Genomic DNA, 13,514 nt, shown 5'->3' on the forward strand with positions numbered 1-13,514 from the left:
TTGCCACTCCATTACCACAAGGAAACTGTGGTTGTGAATGTTTTCACATGCTTACACAGTGTAAAGTTAATGCACAAGCATTGTGATAGATGAGCAGAGACATACGCACATAAACTTATGCATGTGAAATAATGTATAACTTTGGATATAGTTGTTAACATTAACATTGTTAACACTATTCAAAAACTTTTTTTTTTTTTTTTTACAAATCTCTTCCTACACTAAAATGTCTGAAAACATATGCAGCTGAAAACATATGCAGTTATTGTGTGTGTGTGTGTGTGTGTGTGTGTGTGTGTGTGTGTGTGTGTGTGTGAGAAAAGTTTTTTTGAGTTCAAACCAAGGCACTCAATTTAAAGCACATAATCTTCAAAGCAGTCACTATTCTTTCAATGACTAACAAATAATTGTTTGACTGCACAGGAAGTGGAAATGTCATTATTTCCCATTTGCACACACACACCCGCATATTTTCCTGTTTTGCAACAGCCCACCACCTAATAATTAACCCATCGAATGGAACTACATGTCTATTTATTTTGCCTTTGTTGACTTGATGTGACCAAAGAACAATCTAACAACACGCTGGTCATATCTGCCATTTATTGTAAAAGAATATTTCAGCATCATTACTGAACTCAGATCCTTCCAGATGTTTTGTGGTGTTGTGCTCGGTTACACACAAATTCAGCAAAAGCTCCTTACTTTCTTCCCGCAAAAAGAACTTCCTCATTATGAGGAAGTAAACTGTGTTAAAGCCACAGCAGCCTTTCAGTTCATCACCTCATCTTTTAAACCAAACTTGCATATACTTGAGCTACAGATAGAGAACAGATGATTCTCTACTGTGATGTTTGATATTTCTTTCCTGTTTAAAATAGACATCGCACCATTTCATTGCTGAATAAGTCTATTAAAATAACTCTTTGAGAGCTGATTCTGAAACCCACAATGTTAACTATTTTCCACAAGCCTCTATAAGGACTTGAGGGTGATAGTAATGTGTTTTCTGATGCCATTTCTTTTTTTCTGGGTTTTGATGCCATTAGTTCTAAAGAAAACCAAATATTATAAATAGGCTACTATATAATATAGTAGTTAAAGTATAGTCTTTAACCCTTTATACCTTTCCATTCTTTAGTCAGAACGGAAATTGAGTTATCAGACATTTTACAGTTACTCAGTTTTTTAGCGTGATATGTTTTTCCGACTGTTTGGATCACATTACACAGAACATTAGTGGTTAAAGTTAGCGTCTTCATGACACTTTAGATGCTGACGAACATGCACTTGGAGAGCAGGGTTTGAGTTCACCTTTTACTTCCTACTTTGGAACTTTTCTATAGATATATCGCCCCTATTTGGCAAGGAAAACATAAATAATTAATAAGCACTACAAATTGTTAAAGTCCTGAGAGTCTACTTTCATACGAGTTGTTAACCTCTGCTGTGGAATGTGGCATGACAAAGAAATTCATTGTTGAAAATCGGCATACCAAAAAAAACTGTTTAACTATTTATTTCCGGTAAAAATCATTAACCCCTATACATGTAATTATTAATTCTTTCTTATTCAGTAACGACTTGATCCTAGTCTTGGTCATGGTGATCCAGGATGAATCACTGAGTGTGGGTTGGGAAAACACCGTGGATGGGAATTCAGTATGCTGCAGATCACCATGAGTTCATATATTTATGCATTAATTCAACAGTCTATTAATTTACAGCCACCAGTCCTCTTACTGGCATGTATTTGGGAGGATAGAGGATACTCCAGGGACCATAAGAAAACCCACACAGACCCACAGAGTACATGTGAAACTCCACACGGTCGGCATCCCTAATTGAGTTTCGTACAAACGTCCTGACATGTATATTAGCAGACCTCAGTGAGGAGATGTTTACAAATTCTGTTATATATCCTGCTTATCTGCATACTAGAATACTACATTCATAATTTTATCTATACCATCATATATTGGCTTTTCCTCACCTATTTGCATTTTCCTCTCTGGCTTTGTACAGTGCTACTCTATGAGGTAGTGGCTCATTTGACTGGTAAATATGGTGTATACAAAATACTGTTTGTTGTTCCACCTCACGTAACATGGTAAATAAATAGCAGACACCTGTGTATAGTTTTTTGATATCATCTGATGTAATATGATCTGTCTGAATGAGCTGTCTGTAAAATGAGCCTCTTCTCATCATTCCGATTCCTGATAATAATTCCTATAGCCTCTTAGAATACAGAACATTTATGTTAAATGAATTGTAGATACATATTTGATTTTCCATATGACTCTTGGGTGTCATATGGGTAGACTCTATCTATTAATAGTCCACTGAGAAATAGCCTTTAAGCATTTGCATGCTTTATCTCTGTATATCAGCAACTTATCTTGTGAGTGTGAGTGTACATGCAGTTTTGTGTGTGATGTAGAAAAGGGAAGTTCTTTCTGTGAAAGACCACATAAGAGTTCTTGGTGGAGACGCAGACTGTCAGACTCTTTGACCGAGATGACTTCATACACCGTGACTGTTGCCACGGGCTCTCAGTGGTTCGCTGGCACTGATGATTACATTTACCTGACCTTGGTGGGGACGGATCGCTGCAGTGAGAAAACTCTTCTGGATAAACCACTATATAATGACTTTGAGCGAGGAGCGGTAAGATGTCTGTCAATTTTTTGAAAATGTTTCAGTGGTTGCAGAAAAGATTTTTAATATTAACATTTGCAGTAGGTGCCAATTAGTAACAGGAAAAATAAAGAAGAAATAAAGTGAACATGAGCCAGAATGAGAGCAGTCTATGAAAAAGACCGGAAATCCAGAAAAATCCATGCAAATGGAATGTAAACTGGAGACCAATACAGTATTTGCAAAACAGACTAATTAAAATAAGGTGAATTAAAGATGTTTTTTTTAATGAATGGGTAAAGAGAGGACTTTAAGCTTGAGTCAGAAGCTTCAGAGTCAGAAGCTTCATTGTGTCTCAAAATAGATGTTTTCTCTATTTCCTTTTTTCTCTATATCTGGCCATGTTCATAATACAAGAATGATTGTGTTGCACTCTGTTTACTATAATATGATTTGTTAGGGAAATAAAGATGACATTTTTCTTATCTTATGATTTGTCAGTTGACACCCAGTTTGTTTAATCCCAGGTGGACTCATATGACATCAAAGTATCAGAGAGTCTTGGTGACATAGAACTCATAAAGATTGAGAAGAAAAAGTACTGGATGCTTGACGACTGGTATTGTAAATACATTACAGTGAAGACTCCCAATGGAGATTACATTGAGTTCCCTTGTTTTCGCTGGGTAGTGGACGATAAAGAGGTGATACTTCGAGATGGCAGAGGTGAGATTCTTTTCTTGTGTCTTGCATCTGTGATTTGTTAAATCCCCTGTCCTCTTAGAGTCACACAAAAAAAGTTGCAAAAGATTTTACGTGCTTGTTATCTCTGCAGCTCGTCTGCCTCAGCAAGACAAAACCAGAGTGGCGAAACAACACAGACGCAAGGAACTGGAAAACAGACAGAAGATTTACAGGTTTAACAGAAATGATTTTGAAATAGATGTTACTATAGCTCTTATACGTACTACAGCGAAGTCAAATTATCTTGACACAAAAGCTGTTTACTTTTCGACTTTTTTTTAGCTCTATAAAATGAACATTAAGTTTGGGAGATTACACTGAATCACTGAATTTCCATGTTTGAAAACATTGCGTGTGAACCATTGTAACTGGAAATTGGTATTTCGTATGTAGAGACTTGCTTCATTTATTTCTTTTATGTGCACTATGAAAAGTGTATTTTCATATATTTTGTTATGGCTGAAGTATAGATATAACTGTTATGACTCCTTTTTATAGATGGAGGGAGTGGCATCCTGGCTTTCCCATGAGCATCGATGCAAATACCCATAAAGAGCTTCCGCGAGATATCCAGTTTGACAGTGAGAAAGGCATCGACTTCGCTCTAAATTACAGTAAAGCGTGAGTTCTGTGTTGTAGTTCCTGGTTGTGTTGGCTTGCACAAAGCCAACACTTTGTTCTGCTATTTAATTATTTTTATTCTTCTTCTTAGACCAAAAAATTCTGATACTCTTCTTCTAGAGCTTTCAAGCTACATGAACTAAACTTAAGAAAGTTGTTCATCCTGGTTTGATTTGTTATTATCACTTTTTTATCTGAGCAGAAGTCAAAGTATCTACCTGTCTATCTATGAATCTTTTTCCTAAAAGCTGTTTTCAAAATCTACTTTTTGAATATTTTAGACTTGCTTTGTCAGCATCAAAGTTTTTAATTATTATTATGATTATGATTATTATACTTATGAGACCAAATTTCTAAACTTGCAGTTGTTTCCTGGAATTCTCACTTTGTCCTTTTGTATTTTAAAAAAGAATCTTAAAAATTGACTTGCTGAGATCTTTTACAATAGGAAGCTTGTCTTTTTAAAAAAAAGGATTTTTTTTTTTTTTGCCTGGCAAAAACTGCCTTACTTCCTTTTTGGTATCTGGTTTCAGACATGCTGCAATCACCGCGGTTTTATCAGTTTGGGGCTGCACATACCCATGACCCATGTGGAAGCCCTGATAGCTACTTCCACACACCCAATTTTTCATGTCTTCAGATTATACTTTACTCCTGTCTGTGTCAGCAAACCCAGGACAGTCCCCAGGTGCTATATATACTATAGCACTGCCAGTTATTACCAAAGATGATGATATTTGGTGGCATACACAGCATGCAGGTGTAGGATTCTGTCCATGAGCCACTGAAACGTTGCTGGGGCTCCAAACAACTTGAACAGAGTCACAAATTGGTAAAGCTGAATGGTTTGGAAAATGGGATCGGCCAGTATCTCTTTATCAAATCCAGTGTAGAATAAAAGCAAGTCACATATAGTTTATCAAGCAGTTTGTCAATATAAAACATTGGGTACGAGTCAACATTAGACACCATGTTGGCTTTTCTAAAGTCGACACAGAACCGGACTGAGCTGACGGATTTGGCTACCAAGACCACTGAGCTAGACCAACTATTATGCAACTCCTCGATTACCCTCATCTCAAGCACGTCCTGAAGTTTAGCCCAAACTATATTTTTCTTGTGTTTTGGTAAACGGTAGTTATTGCTGTGTACAACCACCCAGAGGGGGTGTCTCAGTGTAATGGTGTTTGAGGTTTGTACGGTTTTATCTATCTATCTATCTATCTATCTATCTATCTATCTATCTATCTATCTATCTATCTATCTATCTATCTATCTATCTATCTATCTATCTATCTATCTATCTATCTATCTATCTAATCTATCTATCTATCTATCTATCTATCTATCTATCTATCTATCTATCTATCTATCTATCTATCTATCTATCTATCTCTGTCTGTGAGTTTAAACTTTCAGACTGGCTTTTTCAAGCCAACATAAAGTTTGTTGTGTCAAACATTACCTATCTAGTAGCATACTGCACCCACTGTTATAATATTCTCTGACTCTCTAATAAACAGTCATTGTACTGTTCTCACATTTGCATATGATCTTTGCAGCCAGACTACTGAACACAGTAAATTGCAGTTGCATGGATGTCTAGGACTTACAGTTGTGTCCTGTATTTTTCATTATGTCCAAATTGGCTCACCAACATCTTTTACAGCTGAAAGCTTCTCAAACGTTTTGGTGTTTCTTAATGACACAAAGTATGTGTGCATATATTTGGATCCCCTACTCTAACTACTGTGCCAGAGGTTTGATTTCTAGGCACGGAACCAACACAGCAACCCACACCACTGAGAGGTTAACTCACACTGCTGTTCCTAAGCCTGGCTAAAAAAGGGAAGGTTTTGTCATAAAGGGTATTCAGGGAAACAAACCTGTAACATAATTAAATATAAAATCAAATATGATCTGCTATAGTGATCCCAAACAGGGAGCAGTCAAAGAACAACACAGTTTCACTGTGTAAATGTGTAAACACAGTTTCACATGCTGCTTAATAAACCAGAAAACAGCAAATTTGCAGTTCATGATATGATGTTTGTTTTTCTATTAAAACCAGGAATTCTTCTTCTTTTAGGATAGAGAACCTCTGTATTAACCAGTTCATGCACATGTTCCAGTCCTCATGGGGAGATTTTGGAGATTTTGAACGGATATTTGTGAGGATCAAGAACACAATATCAGGTTCTTCGAATTATTCCATCCTTATACAATATTAAGACAAGGGTGAAACTATAAATAGTACAAATACAAAGTACAAAGTATAAATAGTAGTGTGTATTTCTACATATAAACTAACACATGCATGACATTTTTTTTCTTTTGGACAGAGTATGTGATGCAGCACTGGAAAGAAGACTTTATGTTTGGATATCAGTTTTTAAATGGCTGTAATCCCGTCATCATCAAGAAGTGTACAGAAATACCAGAGAAGTTTCCAGTCACACATGAAATGGTGAAAGACTTCTTAGAAAGAGACCTTTCTTTGGAAGATGAGCTGAAGGTAACTCATTATTAACACTTATACTGAACAGTAAGGCAGTCTGTTGTTTTTTTTTATATCTGTAATCTGTTTGTCATGGTTTTTAGGCAGGAAACTTGTTTATAGCAGACTACGAGATCATGGAGGACGTCACAGCTAATGCTACAGATCCTTGCACCCTGCAGTATTTAGCGGCACCCATTTGCTTGCTGTACAAGAACACTCAGAACAAAGTTTTGCCAATCGCCATACAGGTAAGTGACTATTCTTTCTAGAGTACCAGCAGATCTGCCTTGTATAACCCCATTTCAATTACATTATAAAATACTTCTGATGCAGTAAAGAGATTATCAATATGTAATGAACCACTGTTGATTTTTAAAATTTCTAATTTTATTGTAGTAAAGTAACTAACATGGAAAAGATTTGATGTTTACTCAAAGAGGCCCCTAAAACAACATCATGATACCAACAATAAAAAAATTGCTGCTGTCACTGTTTTACTTTTACATTTTTCCGTATAGTAGCCTGCGAATTACTCCGACTTCCTCCCATGTCTGAAAAAACTTTCACTTGTCAGATTAGACACTCTTAAACTTCCTCTAGAAATGAATGAGTGTAATGTTCCCTGTAGTACTGGGTGTATTCTTATTTTTCATCCACTGTAGGCTCCTGATCTACAATGACTTGTAACTAATGTTCCAAAGTTCTGGCAAATGCACCATGCAACAGCTAGTATTGTCAATTCATTTGCAGATTGTAAATAAGACATTTCTGTATGTTTTTAAAGCTAAGTCAAACCCCAGGTGAAGACAGCCCAATCTTCCTGCCTACTGATAATGACTATGACTGGTTGTTGGCCAAGATCTGGGTAAGGTCTTCTGACTTTCATGTGCACCAGACAGTGACACACCTCCTGAGGACCCATCTGATATCTGAGGTTTTTGGCATTGCTATGTTCCGACAGTTGCCTGCCGTCCATCCTGTGTACAAGGTACACCACTTTTACACATTATCATAGCAAACTAATACATGTATCTGCCAAGAAATAAATAGCCTTATTAGAGGACATAAATTGTGCACAGCTCTTGAAGAATTTTTCATAAGATTTGTTTAAAATTTCCAGTTGATTTTGCCACATGTTCGTTACACAATTGCTATCAACACAAAAGCACGCGAGCAACTCATCTGCGAATGTGGACTCTTTGACAAGGTATGTTTACCCTTTAGTACACTTTTAGACCATGTTAAACACTTATACTTGTACTTGTGGTGTCTTTAGGAACTAAAATGACTTTAAATGTGTGTGTGTGTGTGTGTGTGTGTGTGTGTGTGTGTGTGTGTGTGTGTGTGTGTGTGTATGGACAGGCTAATGGTACAGGTGGAGGTGGCCATGTAGAGCTAGTGCAGAAAGCCATGAAGACTTTCACCTATAAGTCCTTGTGCTTTCCGGACTCCATAAAGGCTCGAGGCATGGACAGCAAGGAAGAGATTCCCTACTACTTCTACAGAGATGATGGCAACTGTGTGTGGGAGATAATCAAAAGGTAAATATGGAAGTTTCCAGAATTTAAATATAAACCTATTTTGCTTGGTAAAAAACAGCAACATTTTAATATTTGGTGAGAAGTTTAGGGATCCTGCGCTTCAAGGGTTTCTGCTGCGTACTCTGGAAATTCTCCCTCAGTCCAAAGATATGCGTTGTAGGCTGATTGGCATCTTCAACTTGTCTGTAGTGTTTGAAAAACTGCGTGCGTGTGTGTGTGTGTGTGTGTGTGTGTGTGTGTGTGTGTGACTGTGCTCTGTGATGGGTTGGCACCCTGCAGAGTCCTTTGGAATAGACTCCAGGTTTCCAGGCTCCGTCTGACCCTGAGTAGAATAAGCAGTACAGAAAATAGATGGATGGATGATAAACTCATTTTTTGTGTCTCTTGGTAGTTTTGTGGAGGACATTGTGCACATATTCTATGATAGTGACAAAACAGTGCAGGAGGATGAGGAGATACAGGCATTTGCCAAAGATGTCTGCAGCTTTGGAATGCAGGATTCTGATTACTGTGGTAAGAAACAAACTTTTCTCAGTATTTCTTAAAAAAAGAAAACATTTTTAGAACCCTGTAATTGTCAGAGAAGCGATAAAAACAGTCCCAAATGCAGGATAGCGTAAAATAAACTGATTTAATAAATAAAACACACAAAACAGGGACAAAGAGATGAAACCAAGGACAAGGATTCCGTACCACCATAGGCAACGTGTCACGGTTAAATACACAAGACAATTAACACATGAGGAACAGGTGTGCAGAGGCAGGGAGGGAGAGACAAGGGCAGGGCAGACACGTGAACTCAGAACATAAACAACCGCACATGGCCAAAGTCCAGGCTGGATCCTGACAGTACACCGCCACGTGAGGGCCGAGAGACTGAGATGGCCGAGCGACATCCACAGCTGAGCCGAAGGGCAGAGCGACGTCCACAGCCAAGCCTAAGGGCCGAGCGACGTCCACAGCTGAGCCAAAGGGCAGAGCGACGTCCACAGCCAAGCCGAAGGGCCGAGCGACGTCCACAGCTGAGCCAAAGGGCAGAGCGACGTCCACAGCCGAGCTGAAGGGCTGAGCACAACCCTCGACACACCGTGGCCAGACCCACATCTCGAAAAAAACAAAAAAACAAAATCGAGCTGTGACATCCTCCGCCGGCGAGAAGTGAGGCAGTGTCCTCCGTGGAAAACCGAAAGCGACTGAAAGGCATCCCTCACAGGAACGAACGCAAACCGATGTCAAACAAAAGTCCAGTGAAAAACAGGGGAAAAAGTCAGGAAAAAAAAAATACTCCCACAGAGCCGGTCCAGGCTGACGCAATCTTGCTGGATCTGAGTCTGGCGGAATCCTTCTGTCAGCGACGTGGGGATAAAAACCCAAATGCAGGATGGAGTAAAACAAACTGATTTAATAAATAAAACACACAAAACCGGGGCAAAGTGACGAGACCAAGGACAAGGATTCCATGCTGCCATAGGCAGTGCAGCACTGTTAAATACACAAGACAATTAACACATGAGGAACAGGTGTGCAGAGGTGGGGAGGAAGAGACAAGGGCAGAGCAGACACGTGAACACATAACATAAACATCCGCACATGGCCAAAGTCCGGGCTGGATCCCAATTAATTGTAATTGACTGAAGTTTTCTTCATCTGGGCATGCTTTATTCATATGAGCATTGAAATAATGAGTGTGATGGTAATGGAAGCTTACATATACTGTATAACTCATAAAATCAACTTGACTGTCATGATGTCAGAAGTTTCTTAAGGAGTTTCTAAATGTCTTCCCTGTTTCGTCACTCAAGACCTTCCTCAAAATCACAACCACTAATGCTTAAAATCTACAAAGGAAGAAATGAACTATGTTCTGTATTTGTGTGAGTTTGAAAGATGTGTCCAATCATTTCTGAGAGCATTTGTTAAGACATATTTCTTGTTGTCTTTAGAGTTTCCAAAATCATTGCAGAACCGAGAGCAGCTGGTGGAGTACCTGACTGTTATAATCTTCACAGCTTCTGCACAACACGCTGCTATCAACTTTGGCCAGGTAGCATCACTCTGTAATCGAGAATCATCAAAAATTAATACAAAAACAATGATATATTGCAATACAATATTATAAAACAAATGTTACACTTTCAGTATGACTGGTGTTCATGGATCCCAAACTCTCCACCCACTATGCGGAAACCCCCACCTACAAAGAAGGGTGAGGTTGATATGGCATTCATCTTGCACAGTCTGCCAGACCGTGGTCGCTCCTGCTGGCATCTCGGAGCAGTGTGGGCTCTTAGTCAGTTCCAAGACAATGAGGTGAGATTGTCAAAAAAACCAACATGCTTTCTCTCCACATTCACTGCTGTAATGCAGTTTCACTGACACTTGTAAGTGCTTCTCTTTCCAGCTGTTCTTGGGCATGTATCCTGATGAACACTTCATTGAGAAACCGGTGAAGAAAGCTATGGAGACTTTCCGGCAGAAGCTGGACGAGCTAACCAAAGCCATCAAAAATCGCAATGAGGGGAAGAATCTTCCCTTCTTCTACCTGTCTCCAGACAGGATCCCAAACAGTGTGGCACTCTGAATCCTACAAGCTGGAGGGTTTGTGTGTGAAGGAAAATTTCCTGCACTGTTATTGTCACATGCCTAATTTTGTAATACATTCTTTGTGTAAGAACATACTGTATACTTTGATAAATTTGTGGTTTTGAATTACGTATTACAGTTAAGTTTTCCATCTTGCTATAAAATGATTGGTGGATTTCAATAAATATAGATTACTCAAATACTTTGCTTTTTCACTTATGGCAATTCTAAATAATGTCTTGAAATGTAGCTTAGTGTTTATTTAAAAAAACCCAGGTGTTGTCCACATGAAAGCTCTTGAGAGGGGGCTTTACAAAAAAGCTAACAAGTGATCATGTATTCATCAAAAATGCAAATAAAAAAATTCCTGTTCCCAGACAGAATCCAAAACAATATGGAGTCTGCACACCCGGAGGGCTCAACATATAGGACAGTTAATATGTAATCAGTAATACAATTTTGATTTTCCTTTTAACTATACTTAAAATAAAAGGCCCCACTTACAGACATGATTTTCGAATTCTGTATTATAAATTTTAATATGAAGCTCCTGACAAAATTATTAACATTAACATTATGTATATTAAATTTGTATTTAATAATACATAATATATATATATCCTGTGTTAGTGTTTACATTGGATTTGGAGCATAATATTCAAAATGGCATCAACATTTTTAGCTTATAAACTGAGTTGTGGTGGATTTTTTCCAAAGAGACTATCTTTGTTAATACTGTCAACAAAACCAGTTGACAAAATGCCAATACAACTTCTACCATTATTAACAGTTATGCATACTCTATATAACTGTTAATGAACGTGCTTCATTATGTCCAGATGCAGTAAGGATGAATGTATTAAAAGGTTGATTATTTGTTCATCACTTATTTCATATTTAATAATGATGTTCGTTTAGGGTATTGATGGTGAGCACAGCAGTCTGCTTTCAAAGTTTATACATAAAGGTTTATGTAGAATGAATGTTTTTGAATTGAACAGGCTTTTAGAAGGTTCCTTTAAAACACTGTAGCATGACATTATTAAATGCTGTATTTCTGTAGTCAGAACAAAATATGCCAAATATGTCTAATGTGGAAAATTTAGATAAGGATTTTAGTGCATACGTTCCAAGTGTTCGTGCAACAGAAGTGTAGAGGCCAGAGTGTAGTTGATTTTACAGGGAACAAAACTATTTTAAGTAAGTCTTGCTTTTACCAGTGCAGACAACATGCTTCTCTTTTTGCTGAGTAAGCTAGCATTAGGATCACATTACTAGTCACAAAAATGGTCCTGTTCATAAATTACTACGTGAGCAGTATGACATGAACGGTATGTCTCATCTTCCCTTTCTTCCTTGGATTTTGTGTCAGATTCACACACAAACTGAAGTTATAATTTGGGATATAATTTGCAAATTAACAGAAGAGGTGAAGCTGGGGAACACCACACTGAAATGAAAAAGATTAATAGGATTTAAATTAACCCTGGTTATCATAACCATGTTTATATAAAAAAACAGAGATTCTTTTGTGTTGCTGTTTCATATTTTTGTTTAAGATTGAATCTTATACAGTGTTGCACCAACACGGTATTACAAGAACTTTAACTGAAATATAACTTCTTTTCACAGGAGATTTTTGTGAAAATATTAAAAATGATTAAATTGAAAATAGAGAAAATAACAAAAAGACTTTATTAGAAGGATGATTGTTGTCTTAAATCCTTTTGATAGAGTATGAATTTTCATATTCAGTTTATTCCATTAATGCCACAGGAACATGGAATAAATAATTAACATTAATTAATTATTTCTTTTAGATGTTCTAGGATGCTGATTAATTACTCCCCCCATCATTTACATTTTTTTACCCCGTAGAGCAACATTATCCACATAATCTTAATTATAATGAATACATAGTGTAATTAGGTATAATAAATACATATTCAAACCTTATTCAACAACAACAAAAACAACAAAACCAGAGATGATCACTTATAGTGCCTTTGGGTGATTAAATGCCTTAAAATAAGTAACTCATTCAAGAGTTTAAAAAAAAGTAACTCATTCAAGTTTTTTAAATATCAAAATGAGCACATAAACAATGATATTTGACATCTAATACAATAGTGACACTAAAATGAAAATTGTTCAACAACTTAAGCATGCAGTTAAATGGTTCACAATAAACTAAAACAACATCCTAAAGACATTCTATTAACAAATTTGCACATTGTTAGTGATAAGTTAATGTGGAATAAAAAAATGCAAAAAAAAAAGACTCAAGAGTGCACGCAAATATTAGCTTTTAGGCAAAGGTTTGCATCAAATATCATTTTTGGGAAATGACAGAAACTTTGATACTTACTTAAGTTATTGATTATGTAGGTAATTAAAATCAAAGGCACAGGCACATTCTTCTTCTTCTTCTTCTTCTTCTTCTTCTTCTTCTTCTTATTATTATTATTATTTCCCATTCTTCTTCTTCTTCTTCTTCTTCTTCTTCTTCTTCTTCTGATTCTGATAACTACAACTTATAACTGACAGCACCATGCATGCCACTCATTCAATTATCCATTAAAATTTTTTTTTTCCCAAAGCAAAAAAAAAAACGACATCACTGAATAATTTACAAATTCCACACTGTTTTTTCTATTACTCCCCTCGTCATTCCCACAATTTCATGAAATTTTTTTTGTAATTCTTTCCTACCTGTATTCCGATAAACCCCGCCTCCGTTACTGGAGATTGGTTAGTAGCTCACAGTGGCTTATTATATCACCTCTTAGAGACCAGAATTTGGACCAATCACAACTCAGTGTGTCAGTTACGTCCCAGCGCAGGAAGCAGGGTTATGTCGGAATACAGGCGGAAAATACACTCTC

At 37.1% G+C, this 13,514-nt stretch overlaps 1 protein-coding gene and 1 long non-coding RNA gene across 2 annotated transcripts; one reads left to right on the forward strand and one right to left on the reverse strand.

Moving 5' to 3' along the window:
- Positions 1 to 2,469: 2,469 nt before the first annotated feature.
- alox5a (arachidonate 5-lipoxygenase a) lies at positions 2,470 to 10,829 on the forward strand. The gene is made up of 14 exons (XM_027142199.2): positions 2,470 to 2,670; positions 3,168 to 3,366; positions 3,476 to 3,557; positions 3,883 to 4,005; positions 6,095 to 6,201; positions 6,348 to 6,520; positions 6,607 to 6,753; positions 7,290 to 7,493; positions 7,626 to 7,712; positions 7,868 to 8,046; positions 8,438 to 8,559; positions 9,990 to 10,090; positions 10,186 to 10,356; positions 10,448 to 10,829. Exons 1-14 carry the CDS (start codon positions 2,521 to 2,523, stop codon positions 10,625 to 10,627), a joined length of 2,025 nt encoding a protein of 674 aa, XP_026998000.1. The 5' UTR covers positions 2,470 to 2,520; the 3' UTR covers positions 10,628 to 10,829.
- Positions 10,540 to 13,509, reverse strand: LOC125141012. Its single transcript, XR_007140346.1, has 2 exons — positions 12,998 to 13,509; positions 10,540 to 12,079 (listed from the first exon to the last, which is right to left on the reverse strand). It is a non-coding gene; the product is annotated as an uncharacterized LOC125141012 (long non-coding RNA).
- Between the last annotated feature and the right edge of the window lie 5 nt (positions 13,510 to 13,514).

This window comes from Tachysurus fulvidraco, chromosome 4 (assembly GCF_022655615.1).
Source record: "Tachysurus fulvidraco isolate hzauxx_2018 chromosome 4, HZAU_PFXX_2.0, whole genome shotgun sequence".
NCBI lineage: Eukaryota > Metazoa > Chordata > Actinopteri > Siluriformes > Bagridae > Tachysurus > Tachysurus fulvidraco.